The sequence below is a fragment of the Hippopotamus amphibius genome, chromosome 2, assembly GCF_030028045.1.
Source record: "Hippopotamus amphibius kiboko isolate mHipAmp2 chromosome 2, mHipAmp2.hap2, whole genome shotgun sequence".
NCBI classification, from domain to species: Eukaryota; Metazoa; Chordata; class Mammalia; order Artiodactyla; family Hippopotamidae; genus Hippopotamus; species Hippopotamus amphibius.
In genome coordinates, this window is record NC_080187.1 from 285,890 (window position 1) to 304,026 (window position 18,137).

General features: G+C 50.2%; 1 protein-coding gene across 16 annotated transcripts in view; it reads right to left on the minus strand.

The window, feature by feature from the left end:
- EHMT1 (euchromatic histone lysine methyltransferase 1) overlaps positions 1 to 18,137 on the minus strand; it is a 159,651-nt gene that overhangs the window by 16,908 nt on the left and 124,606 nt on the right. For all 16 annotated transcript variants that reach the window (XR_009051528.1, XM_057724261.1, XM_057724259.1 and 13 more), the window contains 4 exons: positions 11,560 to 11,682; positions 5,769 to 5,870; positions 4,121 to 4,225; positions 155 to 309 (listed from right to left, as the gene is read on the minus strand). Coding sequence is in view for 15 of the 16 variants with exons in the window: in XM_057724261.1 (XP_057580244.1) it covers positions 155 to 309; positions 4,121 to 4,225; positions 5,769 to 5,870; positions 11,560 to 11,682 (485 nt within the window). In the remaining variant the exon portion in view is untranslated. The remainder of the gene's footprint in view (positions 1 to 154; positions 310 to 4,120; positions 4,226 to 5,768; positions 5,871 to 11,559; positions 11,683 to 18,137) is intronic.

Genomic DNA, 18,137 nt, shown 5'->3' on the forward strand with positions numbered 1-18,137 from the left:
AACAGGAGGTGTGAGGACAGGGGCTCCTCCTGACGTGCGGCCTGAGTATTTGGGAGTTTTCCCTACGATCCTCTCCGAGCCACACTGACCGCAGGTGTGAACGGGAGAGCTCAGTCCACCACGGAAAGTCCCCAGAGGACCGGGAGCCACTCACACAACGCAGGCATAGCGGTCCTCCCTGGCAGCGATGTGCAGGGGTGAGTCTCCGTGAATGTTCACGGCGTGGAGGTCGCACCTGGCAGCCAGCAGGATCTCAGCAATGTCCACGCAGCCCGAGAAGGCCGCCCAGTGCAGGCAGATATTCTCCTCCTGCTCAGAAGACACAAGCCCGTGAGACCGAGGAGGAAGCCCACCCAACAGAGGCTTCTTTTCCATTCTGTCTTGTTTTCATTATAAAAGTACATTATCACAGTACAGGATACGTTAAAAATAGAAGAGGGCTTCCCTGGTGGCGCAGTGGTTCAGAATCCGCCTGTCAATGCAAGGGACACGGGTCCGATCTCTGGTCCAGGAAGATCCCACATGCCGTGGAGCAACTAAGCCCATGCGCCACAACTACTGAGCCTGCGCTCTAGAGCCCGTGAGCCATAACTATTGAGCCTGTGTGCCAAAACAAGAGAAGCCACAGCAATGAGGAGCCCGCGCACCACAATGAAGAGTAGCCCCTGCTCAGACTTCCTAGGTGGCGCAGTGGTAAAGAATCTACCTGCCAATGCAGGGGCCACGGGTTCAAGCCCTGCTCCAGGAAGATCCCACATGCCATGGAGCAACTAAGCCCGTGCACCACAACTATTGAGCCTGTGCTCTAGAGCCTGGGAGCCACAACTATTGAGCCCACGTGCCGCAACTACTGAAGCCCACACGCCTAGGGCCCGTGCTCCACAACAAGAGAAGCCACTACAATGAGGAGCCTGTGCACCACAATGAAGAGTAGCCCCCGCTCGCAGCAACTAGAGAAAGCCCGTGTGCAGCAACGAAGACCCAACAAGGCCAATAAATAAATAAATAAACAAATAAATACATTTAAATAATAAAGAATCCCTCTACTCTCTGGCTTCCACCTTCTGCACAGTTGCGGGCTCCTGAGCGAAACTGCGGTATCCTTAGGGGCCCCTTTCTCTTTCCTTTGCCAGAACGATTTGTGACTTTATCCCCAGAATTAGGTTCTGAGCACCTCCTAGGCCCTCACGCCCTCCTGTCGGGGGACTATGCCATCTCCCAGCTTCTCCTAGGTCCACCGACTACATTACGACAGGCCTACACGTCTGATGGGGCCTCCAGCAAAGACAGGGCAAGAGTGATCACACTGGGTTTACCCCTCATCCCCCACCTGAAAGAACCAGAGTAAGACAAGACAGTCAAAATGTGTGAAATACCAGTTCTCAAGAACTGGGCATCAGGCAATGAAGTGCTGTACCCCTGAGAGAGGAGCTAGCGGGCCTGTGGCCACTTCCTCACTATCCCTCTCCAGCTCCAGACCAGAAAAGTCGAGCCCAGGGCAGCTGGGGCTGCAGGGCAGGCTGTGGGGCTGGGAAAGAGGCCTCTGGAGGGCTGTGCGTTCCAAGCCTGGGCCTCCAGGAGGACACGCCCCGAGGCCAGGTATAGACGGCTCAGTGCTGGCCCCACACGGGAGGGACAAGCAGCCTCAGGCTGAGACCTGCTCAGACTACCTAACAAACCTATAAAGTGAAACCCAAAATGACCAGACCATTTCTGAGTAACTCTGCTACACCTGGAGCAAGGCTCAAGACAGTCCCAGGAACACAGAAATTCCCAGCAAGGGAAACCTGCAATGTCTCGTGTCCAGTGTAAGATTAGCAGACGTACAGACACACAGGAAAGACCCACAAGGAGGAGCAAAAGCAACCAATCAAACCCAGAGCTGACACAGAGGTCAGACCCGCAAACGAGGGAGACAAAGCAGCGGGAATAACTGTGTGTTCAGAAGAAACACATTTCAGAAAATATCAAGAGACAGAACATTCAGAGCTGAAAACCACGATGACTGAGGTGAACGTGCACTGGATGGAATGGACAGCACGGCAGACGCCACGGAGGAAAAGAGCAGCGAGCGTGAACACAGAGCAATTAGAGAATGAAGAGCGCGTCAGCGAGCCGTGGAACAGCTTCCAGCCTCCTGGCACCCATGGAACCAGAGCCTCAGGAAGTGGGGTGGGGGCAGAAACAGCACTGGAAGAAACCAGCAGGAAATTTCCAGCCTAATGAAACCCCACCCCCATAGATGCAAGGAGCTGCGTGACCGCTAGGTGCACACGTGTGCTTGCGCACAGCACCAGGCACCCTGTCATCAGAGTGTGAAGCCCTCGTGATAAAGAGACAATCTCAAAAGCACATGACAGAGAAAGATGTGCTGCACACAGAGAAATGAAGGCGAGGATGACATCAAGGCTTTCTCACGGGAAGCACATCCAGTGAGGACTCGGCGAAGCAGTGTTTAAGGTACTGAAATAAAACTGTCATGCTAGAGTTCTATATCCAGCAAAATATCTCTCAAAAGTGACGGAAAACAAGGAACTCACAGGCATGAAAAAGCTGAAAGAATCCATCACAAGCTGACCAACAGAGCAGGAAACGCTAATGGACATCAGATGCACAGAAGGAGATGGCCGTGGACAGATGAACCTGAGCGAGAGGTGACCACGGGAGCTGACCCACAGCACTTACTACTACAGCCTTTCCCAGAGGCCACCACGGTTTAAACAAACAGCACTGTACTGTGGCATTTATTTAGTAAAATGCACGAGAGGAACAGCATAAAGCTGGGGAGGGAGAAACGGAAGCTACTACTGGAAGGTTCTCCTTATATGTCCTGAAGCTACATTCACCAAGAGAGCACGACCCTGGCACAAAGACAGACCCCAGGTCAAGGCCCAGAAGACTGAGGCCAGCCACGGGCAAAGCCAACCTAGGGAGAAAGGGCACTTTCAAAACATGCCGCTGGAGCAGCTAGAGGTCCACACACCAGAAGAAAGAGCCTGATCCTTACCGCACACCACGTGCAAACACTAACACCTACTCTACAGAACTAAGACAGAAAACACAGAGGCTCTGCGGTCATGGGTTTGGCAATGATTTTGCATCATCCATACAGAAAATAACTGATCAACTGGATTTCACCAATATTAACCCATGTGATCCTCCAAAGACAATAGTTAGGATTTGTGAAACACGTTATCTAATAAAGGACTTGTACCCGGAATACGCAAAAACTCTCCAAACTCGAGAATAAGAAAATAAACAATCCAAAAGAAAATGAGCAAAAGACCTGAATGGACCCTTCACCAAAGACAATGAAGACAGACTGCACTAAGCACCGGGGAGGCTGTGGAAGGGCCCACCCACAGGAGCTGCAGCACCCACACAAGAAAGTCACAGCCCCCCAGGGGGCCCGGCCGTGGTCCTCAAGCGGAGCAGCCATGAGGACCCACCAGCCACTGCCCCCATGCTTTCTCTACATGGTCCACTCGGGGCTACACGCTTAACACTGGGTGTGCCTCCCTGCCTTACTCCGTTACCAGTTTAATGAGTTTGTGGCTAGACTTCCTATCTACGGCTTTGGTAACTCTGCACAGGTGGACACAGCTCCACGGTCCACACCCTGTCCGTGTCCCGGAAGCCTGGTCCGTCCACCAGAGCAGCCCCCACCTCTGCCAGCCCCACCACCTCACGGGCTCTGGGGGTCCTTGAAGCCCTCCAAAGAAACGCCCTTTTAAGTTCATCGGATGTGCCTGGTGTTACCTGCGGCCAAACAGCCCCAATAACATACGGCTGAGGGCTATTCCCAAAAGGGACTGGCGAGTCCTCCGACCCCGGCCCGGGTGTGGGGTGGGCCCTGGGCCCTCGGTCCCCAACGCAGACACGAGAGTCGGCATCTCTAAAAACCTCTAAAAATGCAGCTCCGCCCAAGGGGCAGGTCTCACGGACCTCGCGGTTCACATTCAGCCATTGGCCGACACACAAAACCACCACAGGAAACTGCACTGGGTCGGCGCACAGCTGGCAATTTGATGGTAAGAGACCAGAGCTGCAGGCAGGCGCCAGCACACTGCCACCCGACACACCGGCCCAGCTCCTCCTGGGCTGCCCCCTGGGGACTTACGTTGTCCCGGATGTTGATGTCGGACCCCTTGGACAGCAGTAGCTTCACCAGGTCCACGTGTTTATACTCAGTGGCCCAAATCATGGGCGTCCAGCCGCCATCATCCTGAATTCATAAGAAAGAAACAAATATGCATCACAGCTTCTAGAGACGGGGCGCGATGCACAGCGCTGCATGGGACCTGCAAGGCAGCCCCGGGGCAGGAGCCGGCCTGAGTCCCCCGGCTGTTGGGTGAAACTGAGGCTCAGAGTGCTGCCCAGGAATCCTGGCCAGCGGCAGGCAAACTGACACACCTGCGTGCACCTGATAGCGTCACCTAAGAAAAGGGCCAAGAGGCCACGGAGCAGACCCAGCCGCACCGTCCACGTCTGGCTGGCAGGAAGCAGTAACCAGGACACGCCTGCCCACCCTTCTGGTCCCAGGACAGTCTCCTCGCACGAAGCAGGAGCCGCAGCAAGAACTGCAGACGGAGGCATGGACATCAGGCCCAGAGGTGAAGGGAGGCTATGAAAAGTACCAGCCCCTTCTTTAAGGGCAGGGAGCAGAAGCCTACCTGGGCTGACCACCCCCCCTGCCGCAGGCTAGACCGTGGTTACAACAAGCTGGCTTTCTGCCACTCTACCCTGTCTCCCCCACAGTTTTATTTAAACTAGGAGGCAACTCTTAGGAAACAAGTACTATGTTGCCAATTCCTACTCTGGAGGCCAAAGCCTGACCTCCCCCAGCCCCAAACACTTGAACACGACTCTGCATGTTCCCGGCGCCACATCTTCCTGGTGGACGCACACGACCTCCACGACTAAAGCGAGCTGATCCCTGCAGGCCTACTGTGGCCCGGCCCAGGGGAGAAACTCACAAAATCCGACCGAGTGGGAAATTAGGAAGCGAAACGGGAAGGGGGCCTGTGGACCTCATGAGAACAGAGATGGGACAAACCCCACCACAGGGAGTGGCGCCTCTGGTCTGCCCAGGAGGGTCTCACAGTCAGGGAGGTGGGCACGGGAGCTGGGTGAGCAGCAACAGCTGGGCCAGAAGATGGGGAGGGGCCTGTGATGTGAGACGGTCGAGTCATCGGGCGTGGGGGTGTCGTGGAGAGCGGCGGGGGGGGGGGGCCACCCTCATTGGCTCCCCTCAACCACTCACGCGCTCAGCAGACACGCACAGGACGTGCTCTGTGCCCGGTGCACTGCAGGCCACACACCAAGACCACCCGGGGTCCTGACAGCAGGCGGACAGACAGGCGGACACGAAGGAAACACACAGGGGAAGAGGTGGGATATCCGACAACGGCCAGTGCTGCCAGGGAAGATGAGGTGCCACGGGGGCGGCACGGCACATGGGAGGCCGGGGACCCCACTCAAGTGGCGGCATCTGAACACAGGCCACAAGGAGACCAGGGCGGCCCATGTGGACACTTCAGGACAAGCCTCCAGCCGGGCAGCGGCTCCGTCTGCCGAGCACAGTGGGTGGGCCAGGAAGGAGGCGGAAAGGTGGGGCGGGGAGGACGAGGCCAGGCCTCCCAGGACCGTGCAGGGGGAGGCCTCGGAGGACGGGTGGGGCCAGGACTCCCACGAAGGAGAACCACGCCTGTGGCCAGCCCCTGTGGCCAGCCTGTCAGGTGGCATCATGACTGGACGGGGTGGCTTACCTGACAGTTGACGTCCATCTGTCCATTCGCGAGCAGGTACTGAACCACGTCGTAGTGGCCTTTCTTGGCAGCCAGGTGCAAACAGGTGGAGCCCTCTGCATCCTGCAACACAAAGGCCATTTAGGTCCCGAGCAACCACGGTGAGATGGGGCAAGCGTGCCCTGCAGCCCGACACGCGTCACCGTGGCCGACAGCCTCCAGGTCGCATCACTGGCCGCTGGGCACATCTCCTAGCCAGCTTTTAGCTCCATCTCTTCAAGGACACCAAACACACCACATGAATTGGACCATCTCAATAAAAAAGCCCCCCCAGTGTCGGGGCCCAGCCCAGGAGGATCACCAGTCTGAATGCAGCAACTGCTATGCTGATGCCATCTTCACACTTTGCTACGTGTGTGTACCCATAAATGATGGTTTTGTGTTTTTAAGTCGTCTATAAATAACGTTATCATATGCCCTCCTGCAATACATATTTAGTTCAGCATTATGGTTTTGAGATTTTTCTTTGCAGAGAACACATAGCACTAGTTTACTTACGTCATCTGATATAAAACTAGCCCAGCCTGTGCGTCCCTGGTTGAAGACGGCAGTTGTTTCGGACTGTGCTGTGCAGCGAGTACCGCAACACAGCTCCCGACTCCTTGTGCCAGAGTTGCCCGCAGGGTCCCCTGGTACCGAGACCCCCCCGGCAGCAGCACACGTGTGCTGCTCCCCAGGTGGGCTCAGCTGCGGGCTTCACAGGATTCTACGGCAGGGGAACGGGGCATCTCAGGCGCACCCCGGTCACACATCTCTCCAGGGAACTGCCTGGTCGTCCTCCTCACCCGTTGTTTCCACTTCCTTTCTTTCATCTGCAAGAGGCCCTGATGCTCTCTGACTACAAAACCCTCTCCTGGTTGTAGCTGCCCTCACGTACCTTGTGACATCTTTTGTTGATCAGAAGTTCTGAATTCTCATGCACTCGACTTCATCAATCATTTCTGTACTTTTTTGTGTCTTGTTGAAGAAATCTTTCCCGATGCCGGAATCACAATGCTAATCTTCCCCTCAACCTCTAAAAGGTCTGTAATTTCACCTGCTGTGTTTGATGCTTCTGCTCACCACGTGCCTGATGTGTGCCCTGACCCTGCTCAGTGCCCTGACCCTGCTCACTCCCGCCTGGACGGTGGGTTAGCCCGTGTTCTCCATGGAAGCAGAGCTGGTTCTTGCCTACTCACTGGCTCAGAAACACATCTGCCTGTGGCACGAGGGCTGCACCCTCAGACACTGGGCGTAATCACGACACGGTTTTAGGTTTAGATGGCCACCTTCCTATCCATTTTTATTCTTCTTTTCCTACTTTTCAGTTACACAAGTATTTTTTAACATTCCAATTTACTTCCTTTACTACCTTTTTAAAAATTTTTCCCTAAAGCTATACTTCTTTTAAATTATTTCCTTAGTATTCTCTAGGGATCACAACCTTCGACTTCCCCACCCACTTAGATCAGCACTTTCTCCCTCCCAGGAGAGAACTAAACCCAAGGACCACGCTCACACCCACGACTGCCTCCCCCTGTGCTCCCCCTGTCGTGTCTCACATTCAAGTTTGTATAAACTCCACCTTATAATATTCTTCTTGCTTTAAACAGCCTTTGTCTTTTAAGAACTTTAAAGAAAACCGAAGTCTTTCTTATTTAGTGTAAACCTGCTGGCAAGTCTCATCAGCTTTTGTGTACCTGAAAATGTTTTATTTCACAATTGCTTTTTTTTTTTTAAGTGAGTTTATCTTTTCTTTTCTTTTTTGGGGCTGCACTGGGTCTTCGTTGATGCGCACAGGCTTTCTCTAGTTGTGGTAAGCGGGGGCTACTCTTCATTGAGGTGTGCAGGCTTCTCTTGTTGAGGAGCATGGGCTCTAGGCACGTGGGTTTCAGTAGTTGTGGCACATGGGCTCTAGAGCTGTGGCACGTGGGCTTAGTTGCTCCGGAGCATGTGGGATCTTCCCAGACCAGGGATCGAACCCATGTCCCCTGCATTGGCAGATGGATTCTTAAGCACTGCGCCACCAGGGAAGCCCCACAATTGCTTTTTAAAGGACACTTTTACCGGCTGTAGCAATTTGGCTTGACAATTTTTTTTGAGTTTGTTTCCCTTTCAGCACAATAAGACTATCACTCCATTGTCTCCTGGCCTCCGTTGTTTCAGATGCAAGGTTGGCAAATGTACGTACTGTTCACTTACACATATTATGTTGTTTTCCTGGGGTTGCATTAAGGTTTTCACAGTTTAGTGTGATGTGTTTGGGTGTGGCGGCCTTTGTATTTACCCAGCTTGGGGTTTGCTGAATTTCTTGAATCTGTAGGTTATTTTTCACCAAATTTGGGAAATATATGACTGTTTTTTTCTTCAATAAATTTTTTTCCCACTGGGTTTTCTCTCCTTGCTGGGACTCCAAGTACACATCAGACAGCTCAATGCTGTCCCACAGTCTGCTTCCCAGACCGAAGGCTCCTTTGGTTGGTCTGGAGTTCAAGGGCCCTTTGGCATCCTTGGAGCGCTACGGCATCCAGCGTGCTGCTCACGAGCTTGTCGGTGAAGTGTCTGCCCAAGACCCTCTCCAATCACTTGTCCTGAGGGCTCCAGCAGCATCTATGAAGCCCTGCACACAGACCTCTCGGCTCTTCAGTGGTGCTTTGTTTGGGCGCTGGCTCCTGTGACAAGGCAGGGAAATCATCCCCTGGCCAAGAACTAACTGGGCAGAACTCACCCACCCATCCTCACGGAGAGGATTAATAACAGTTATCTATAAATATTTACAGAAAAACTAAAGGTTTCCAGATCTCAAAAACCACCAACAGCAAAGGACTAAATACTAGCTCGAAAAAATATTCACAATGTATGTAAAACAACTAGATATGAAAAAATGTTCACTTTGAGAGAAGCAAAGTGAAATAATAAAAAGAAATAATTTTTGCATATGAAATTGTTAATTTTTTTTAACTGTAATGATTAGCATTGGTACAGGCAAATGAGACACTCCCAGATGAAATTCAGAGAGATGGAGCAAAAGCCTTAAAAATGATTACATATTTTGATCTAGCAATTCCACACCCAGAAATCTGTCTTAAAGAAATCAAACATGTGCAAAGATTTAGCTATGAAATGTCCGTTGAAGCACTGTGTACAATAAAAATTGAAAACATAAATATTAAACAATAAGCAAATCCGACTAAAAAAAGATACAAATTATATCATGAAATACAACACAGTCACCTGAAATCATGTTATAGAACAATATTTAATGACATAGAAAAGTAATGAGAATTTAATTTGATGGGAAAAAGCAGCTGATAAATTACTATGAACAGTATGATCGCTTTTTTGTTGGAAAAAATGTGTATTAATGGGAAAGGCTGTAAGATTTCACACTTACTGTTACTGAGCGTGTGAGCGTATACGACATAATACTTGCCACTTTACCGCCTGTGAGAGGTTACGCGGCAGCATGACCCGCGCTCACAGGGAGTGCCGCCACCACCAGGCCCCACGCTCACAGCCTCTCCCTTGCCCCGGCCGAAGCTCGGCCACCACTCAGCAACAGCAGCCCCCTCGCCCCAGGGAACCGCCAATCTACTTTCAGTCTCCAAACCTGCCTGTCCCAGGCTCTGCACGACGCGGACTCACACACGACTCGCCTTCCGTCTGGCTTCTTTCACTCGGCAGAAAGCTCACAAGTTCACCCGTGCTGCAGCCTGCGTCAGAATCCCCTCCCTTTCCGAAGTAAGGCCGAGTAACACTCCAACGCGCGGACGGACCACATCTGGCTTATCCCTCTCCCGTCAAGGGACACCGGGCTGCTTCCACCTCTTGGTTACTGTAAACATACCTGTCCGTGTCCTTGCCTCCTGCTTCTCCGGGTACGTACCCTGGATTGGAGCTGCTGGATCGTACAGTAATTCTATATCTGACTTTCTGAGAAACCACCAAACTGTTTTCCACAGTAGCTGCATCGTGCTACATTTCCACCAGCAACACACGAGAATTCCAATCCCTCCACATCCTCGCGAGCACTTACTTTCTGATTTTTGGATAACAGCTGTCCTGAGGGGGGTCTCACCGCGGGCCCAGCTGCAGCCCCTAGTAACTAGTGATGCCGAACATCTTTCTGCGTGCTAACTGGCCGAGCAAATATCTTCTCTGGAGAAACGTCCACTCCAGCTCTGCCGTTTCTGAGCCGGGCTGGGTCTGTTGCTGACTGGTAGGACTTGTCTGTGTGCTCTGGACAGAATTTATGAGTATCTCCCCTGCTACGGGCTGTCTCTTCACTCTCTCAAATAGTGTCCTTTGATGGACATAAGTTTTTAATTTTGATGAAGTTTAAGTTGTCTGTTTTTTTCTTTTATTGTCTGTGCTTTCGGCGTCATATCCATGAAATCATCACCAAATCCAATGTCATACAGATTTTCCTCTGTTTTCTTCCAAGAGTATCATGATTTTAGGTCTTGGGGTATCCGATCCCCTTTTAGCTAATTTTTGAACGTACTGTAACCTCACCCTTCTGCATGTGGAAGTCCAGGTTTCCCAGCACTTGTGGGAAAGTGGTCTCCAGTCATTGGCTGATCTGCGCCCCCATAACAGCAATCACTTGACCGTATCCACAAGGGTTTATTTCCGGGCTCTCTGTGCGCCGTTCTGTATGTCTGTCTCTAGGCAGCCTGTCTCTAGGCAGTACCACCCTGTTTTGATGACTGTCACTCTGTCGTAACTTTTGAAATCGCGACATGTGAGGCCTCCAGCTTTGTTCTTTTCCGAGATTGCTTTGGCTGTTCAGGAACCCTTAAGGTTCCCTATGGATTTCAGGATGGGTTTTTCTGTAAGCTGTAAAAAAGCGGCGCTGGGATTCCCACTCTGATAGGGACTGCAGTGAATCTGTGGCTCATTCTGGCCGTAGTGACGTCTTAACAACACAGCCGGCGCTCAGTATCCACGGATGCAGAACCCACGGATGCAGAACCCACGGATACGGAGGGCTGACTATACTATTAAGGGACTCGAGCATCGGCGGGTCGATATCTGCAGGGGTCCTGGAATCAATTCCCTACAGATACCAAGGAATGAATGTACTGTCTTTTTCCAATCCAACACAGGATATTTTCCACTCACCTGTGTCTTCTTTAATCTCTTTCAGCATTGTTTCAGTCTTGCACAAGCCTTGCACCTCCTTGGTTAAGTTTATTCCTAAGTATTTTATTCTTCTCAATGCTATTGTAAATGGATATGTTTTCTTAACTTCCTTTTTGGACAGTTCATCGAAAGCATATAGAAATACACCTGATATTTCTGTCCTGATTTGGTATCTTACAACTTCCCTGAATGTATTTATTAGCACCAACAATTTTTTTGTGTGGGTTGTTTATGATTTTCTACATATAAGATCATGTCTTCTGTGAACAGAGATCATTTTTCTTCCCCCGTCCAATCTAGATGCCTTCTATCTCTTTCTTACCTAACTGCTCCAAACAGAAGACAGAAGAGGGAAGGTGTGCCCACCCAAAGAAGGAAGCTGAACACCTCTGCACACAAGTTCCTTATCAGATGCTCGTCTACCACCAGGCACAGTGGATCCAGTGCTCACTTGTATTTTCCATAAATCAATCGGTAACCAAGTAAGGTGAACGACCTACTTCCAGACAACCTGGTGGATGTCTGGTGGCTACCAATTCGCGAAGACGTTCCAGCAAGAAACCGGCCCCGTTCCTCTTTATGACGCACTTCTACATGAAACAGGGGTGTGCTTCTGAGCATTGAGTACCTTCGGATCCACGAGAGCCCCAGCCTTGATGAGGTACTTCACCGCGTCTAAGTGGTTGTTTTCTGCTGCCTCCATCAGCGGGGTCCTCTGGTCCTCCGAGCAGGTGTCGATGTTCGCGCCCGCCTGGGGAAAAGAGGGACAGCTCAGGTGTGAGAGCTGCTACCGCACCACACCCAGCAGGACAGGTTTCCCAGGCTCAGACACCTGGAAACAAGGGATCTCAGGGGCTACATTAGATCTTTCTACCAACTGAGCCTCCCAAAGTGGAATTCAGAGACATGATCATTCAATTGCTATCAAACCTTTACTTCAAGGAGAGCATTTCATTTCTAAGCTAATTCGGTAAAAACGCTTACAGTCATGTCAGGGGCAACACCTTTAGAAATAAGAAAGAAGGTAAGACCCCAGAGCAGACAAAGAACGGGTGCAACAAGAGGGCAGACAGCAGAATCAAGCAGTATCAGCAGTATTTCGCCTTGTGGAACTGAAAACCACAGCCACAGAAAGATAGAGAAAATGAAAAAGCAGAGGACTTTGTACCAGATGAAGGGACAGGATAAAGCCCCAGAAAAACAACTAAATGAAGAGGAGACAGGCACCCTTCCAGAAAAAGAACTCAGAATAATGATAGTGAAGATGATCAAGGACTTTGAAAAAAGACTGAATGCAAAGATTGAAAAGTTTACCAAAGACCTAGAAGAATTAAAGAGCAAACAAACAGAGATATGCAACACAATAACTGAAATGAAAAATACACTAGAAGGAACCAATAGCAGATTAACTGAGGCAGAAAGATGAATAAGTGACCTGGAAGACAGAATGGTGATAATCACTGATGCGGAAAAGAATAAGGAAAAAAGAATGAAAAGAACTGAAGACAGCCTAAGAGACCTCTGGGACAATGTTAAACGCACCAACATTCGCATTATAGGGGTCCCAGAAGGAGACGAGAGAGAGAAAGGACCCGAGAAAATACTGGAAGAGATTATAGTTGAAAACTTCCCTATCATGGGAAAGGAAATAGCCACCCAAGTCCAGGAAGAGCAGAGAGTCCCAGGCAGGATAAACCCAAGGAGAAACACGCCAAGACATATAGTAGTCAAGTTGACAAAAATTAAAGACAGAGAAATGTTATTAAAAGCAACAAGGGAAAAACAACAAATAACATACAAGGGAACTCCCATCAGGGTAACAGCTGATTTCTCAGCAGAAACTCTGCAAGCCAGAAGGGACTGACACGATATATTTCAAGTGATGAAAGGGAAGAACCTACCACCAAGAATACTCTACCCAGCAAGGATCTCATTCAGATTCGATGGAGAAATCAAAAGCTTTACAGACAAGCAACAGCTAAGAGAATTCAGCACCACCAAAGCAGCCCTACAACAAATGCTAAAGGAACGTCTCTAAGCCGGAACCATAAGAGAAGAAAAGGACCTACAGAAACAACAGCAAAACAATTAAGAAAATGGTAACAGGAACATACATATCGACAATTACCTTGAATGTAAACGGACTAAATGCATCAACCAGAAGACACAGACTGGCTGAATGGATACAAAAACAAGACCCATATATATGCTGTCTGCAGGAGACCCACTTCAGACCTAGGGATGCATACAGACTGAAAGGGAGGGGATGGAAAAAGATATTCCATGCAAATGAAAATCAAGGGAAGGCTGGAGTGGCAATACTCATATCAGATAAAACAGACTTTGAAATAAAAGACGTTGCAAGAGACAAGAAAGGACATTACATAAAGATCAAGGAATCCATCCAAGAAGAGGAGATAACAATTATAAATATATATGCACCCAATATAGGAGCACCTCAATACATAAGGCAAATGCTCACAACTATGAAAGAGGAAATGCAAGGCAGAAATAGAGACACAGGTGTAGAGAACAAACACATGGACACCAAGTGGGGAAAGCGGAGAGGGTTGGGGGGAATGAATTGGGAGACTGGGACACCAAATTGTACACTCGAAATATATGCTGTTTATTGTCTGTTAACTGTATCTCAATAAAAGTTCTTGAAAAAAAAAAAAGAAAAGAAATGGAATCTTAAACCAGTCAATCAGGAATCACCTGATCAGCACTAGTTAGGTTTATCTGCCTGACAGACCTCTGCCTTCCCCTAAAGGAAAATAACTGTGCAACAACCAATCTGCTTTTGTGTCAGTGTAACCTCCTCATTTCCAGTCCCTTCTGCCCATAAAAGTTTTTGATTTTGTGCAGCTCCTCAGAGCTCCTTTCTATCTGCTAGATGGGATGCTACCTAATTCAAATCAATGTTTGCTCCAATAAACTCAAAATTAAAAAAAAAAAAAAAAAAAAAAGAAGCGGTGCAGATGAGTCCTCAGCAAGGCAGGGCCAGGAGGTGATCTGGCCTCTGCAGTGACCGTGGGGCCCCGGCTCAGTGGCCTCAGAGGCCTCTTTCTCCAGCCGTTCTAACGCTTGCCAGAAAGTAAACTAAACAAAAACTATCTCCAGCATGTATATTCCAACAGAGTGTGCACTTGAAAACCCATGAGTCCGCAGGTGCACTTCGGTAAATTCTGTCTGCTTGAGACTAAAGATGCCCAACCTGAAAGTGGGTTTTCCACTAAGAGCAAGGCCAAGTGTTTGGCAGTTGAACCTCTTCCACGTTGGGGAGAATCTAACTTCTTAGACTGAAATACAAAGAGCTAAGGCTGAGGATAGTACTGTTTTTTCTCTTAGCAATTAAAAAACAAAAGCAACCCAGTTTAGTAAGAAGCAGTGCCCACGGAAAGCCAGGGGAACTGAGGTGTCAGGGACAGTGAAGGAGACTCGGCTGTTGTTACAGGGCAGAGCTGAGGTCAGAGAGCGGCAGCGTCCGGGTAGGAAACGCGTGGGGGACACAGGTCAGACAGCCCCACCCGAGGGGGAGGGGGAGCCAGGATCCACAGCAGCTTATTTTAACCGCACAAGATGAGGAGCAGCGTGAGGGTCTGCGTGGCACTAACAAGGCCAGCGTGGGGCCAGCCACACACTGCCAGGCCACACAGGCCAGGATGTGCCCTCTGCCAGTGAAAGGCCGGGCGCTGCCTGTGACTGGGTGCACACACTCGGCAAGACTCCCCCGACCCCCAAACCACCCTGAACACACAGGAGTGCGGGGGGCGGGCAGCAAAAGCAGGTGCGAGAGCCCGAGCTGCAGGCCCGCCCAAGGGACAGCCCGGATGGGAGGGGCCCACGTGCCAGGCAGCCCCCGACAGGGCCCACATCTGAGAGGGCCGGACGGCTGGTGACCAGGAGCAGAGCCGCGGGCCTTGCGCGGCAGCGGGTTGGGGTGGGACGGCCAGCCCCGCCCGAGACCCAGGTACAGCGTGAGGACGGGTGCTCAGGGTGCTCATTGGAAGCCCAGCCCACCCGCCAGCACGGAGGCCCGGCACAGGGACATGTGGGCAGCCAGAACCACACCACAGAAGTTGGCCCAAAGGCAAGTGATCCTCACCAGGGAGAGGCAGGGGCGGCCGGGAGACGACGCCAAGAGAGCTGAGACCTGGGAGGAGGCGGAGGAAGGCCTCCACCCAGAGAGAATGGAGGCCTGGGAGGCACAGGACAGGCACAGCCCCGGCACGTCCTGGGCTCCCAGGGGTCAGGGCAGCAGCCACGGCCCCCGTGACTGCTAGAAAATGTACCTCTTCCTATTAGACGATGCCTCCCAGGCTCACGGCAGGTAAAAGCAAAGCAGGAGGGATGGACCCCAGACACAGGTAAACAGTAACACGGAGGGACAGGACGGTGACAGAGCTGGGGAGCAGATAGAGGCGCGGGAGAGCCAGAGGCCCAGACGAGAGGAGTCAGAGCAGTGACTAGCAGTGAGGACAAGCCCATGCCCAGGCCCAGGAAGCTGACACGCATGACCCGTGGCGGGGCGCTCGGGCCATAGGCACCCCCAGTGCCAGCCAAGTGCTGGGGCTGGCCAGGGACACCGTCCCACGTCTTCCTGCTTAGGTTCCGGGGGGGGAAGTACACAAGAGCACAGTGCCCAAGCTTGGGGCGTCTGCAGCCTGGGTCAGCAAATTCACCACCAGGCTAAGAATCTAATCGGAAGTGGTGCCAGGCGGTCACACCTCCAGGCTCTGGGCAAACAGTACAGAGTCATAAAGATCGCTGATGTGTATAATGCGTTGGTTTTTTCCAAAACACATAACATTTTATTCTGCAATAGTTTACAACTCACAAGAAGTTGCAGAACAGAACACAGAGCTCCTGTGTTCTTTCCCCAGGACAGTCTTCACAATCACGGCTACTGGGCAAAAGCAGGAACAGGGCAGAGGATCAGTGAGTGGCCCCCAGGCCACCATGCTGGGCGCCCCTGGTCTGCACGACCCCTTAGGCTTTTGCTCTTTGAATGAAAGAAGGCAGACAAAGAATTCACACTGTGAAGTTTAGAGGCTGACAGAGCTGAGCCCAGTGGTTGAGGATGCCTGTGGGGCGCAAGCCCTCAAGACACAAACCAGGAGAGCTGCCACGGGGGAGGGACACCTACAGTGCTTCCGGGAGCAAGCAGACCAGGCCAGTCCCCTTAGGACCAGTCACTAACCAAGACGTTTATATTCTAATGATTTCTCTCTCTCTCTCTCTCTCTCTCTCACACACACACACACACACACACACACACACACACTTTAAGGCAAAAACAAAAGATGGGGGAGGGAGGGAATATGTTCTTTCAAAGGAGTACGGAGCTGCCTTCTCACGAGGAAGAACAATGTCAGAAGACGGCCAACTGTCCCCCTGCCTCACCCCCGCTCCTCTCTCTGTCTCAAAATTGAACAAGTGATGGCCACTTGTTAAAATCACAGAGTGACCTCTGGAAGCAAGAAAGCAAAGCTTGTGGGACTTCCTGGTGGCGCAGTGGTTAAGAATCCACCTGCCAATGCAGGGGACATGGGTTTGATCCCTGGTCTGGGAAGATCCCACATGCCTCGGAGCAACTAAGCCCGTGCACCACAACTACTGAGCCTGCGCTCTAGAGCCCTCGAGCCACAACTACTGAGCCCACGTGCCACAACTACTGAAGCCTGTGTCCCTAGAGCCCACACACCACAACAAAGAGTAGCCCGTGCTTGCCGTTGCTACAGAAAGACCGTGCTCAGCAACGAAGACTCAATGCAGCCAATAAATAAATAAAATAAATAAATTTTAAGAAAAAAGAAAGCAAAGCATGTAACTTCCAAGCAAATAAAGAGAAATGAGACAAAACAAAAATCAACCCAAAAGTAGGCAACAAAGGAGAGGACAAAAAAGAGAGATCTGTTTTAAGAGACTGAAAATCAAAACTATAATATAAGAAATTAGAAATAGGTTATGTAAGAGAAGTCCTTGTTTTAAGAATACACACTAAAGTGTTTAGTAGGAGTAAATGGACATTCTGTCTTCAATTTACAGTCAAACAATCTGTGTGTGTATATATATATTAGTTAGAGAGACAGAATAATAAAACAAATGTAACACAATGTTAACATTTGGGGAATCTGGGTGGACTATATGAAGATTTCCTGCACAATTCTTGCAACTTTTCTTTATCTGAAACTATCAAAATAAAAGGGGGGGGGGGGGGGGGCGGAAAGTCCACTGAGCAGGCCAAGGCCTTCCTGTTGAACTTTTTTGGCTCTTGACCCTTCGAAGTTTCTGGAGCCCAGATCTGGACACCAACCTAAAGGATGAGTGAGAGTTCTCACAACTTCTGATTTCTACATGTTGAGATTCTATTTGTGCCCTTGGTGGTTGTTGGCTATTGTGGAAATTACTGTGGAAATAACATGTGGCTGATGTGGAATTATCTATGTTACAAGTTATATGCAGAAAATCCTTTCTTCTTCTCGTGGACAGTAAAACCTGGAACTCGAAGAAGCCATACAGATTAAATCCAAGCTTCTACCAGATTCGTTATAACCTTATTTATATCCCGAGACAGGTGAATCCAGGCTTTTTAAACAGTTTTGGAAAATGGACTCTCATCCTCTCTCAGAGCCCGTTTCATTACTGGTCAGTTCTGACCATTAGGAAATTCCTCAACCTGCTGAGTTGGAACCTACCTTCTGGAAACTACCCACTGATCCTGGTCTTATCTTCTGGATGGTGTTATGGCACCTCCCACGCCCACCCCATGATCTTAGTTATTTTACCCTGAATAAGTTCAGGTTTGTCAATGTGCTTCTAGAATGTAAATGCAACACCCCAGGTTCACCCTGACAGTCAGAAGCAGGGGGAACACGAACCTCTCTAGTGCTGGGCATTCCATTCACACAGCCTCAGATGGAATTAGGCTTTTCGGCAATTGCATCACATAGCTGACTCAATGAATTTAAACTCAACTTAAACCACAGTTCTCTTGTGATCATGGTTCACTACTCTTGGTTTCAGCAGTTATCACCACCCAGTATCACCTTACATCTTTGAGTTTGCTCAGCGTCAGTCTCTACCCACTGGAATGTAAGCTTTGTCTTGTTCTGAATCCCCAATACCTAGGACAAGTCCAGGCCCATAGCAGACATTCAACAAACACATGCCGAAGAAATGAAAAAATATATATCTATAAAT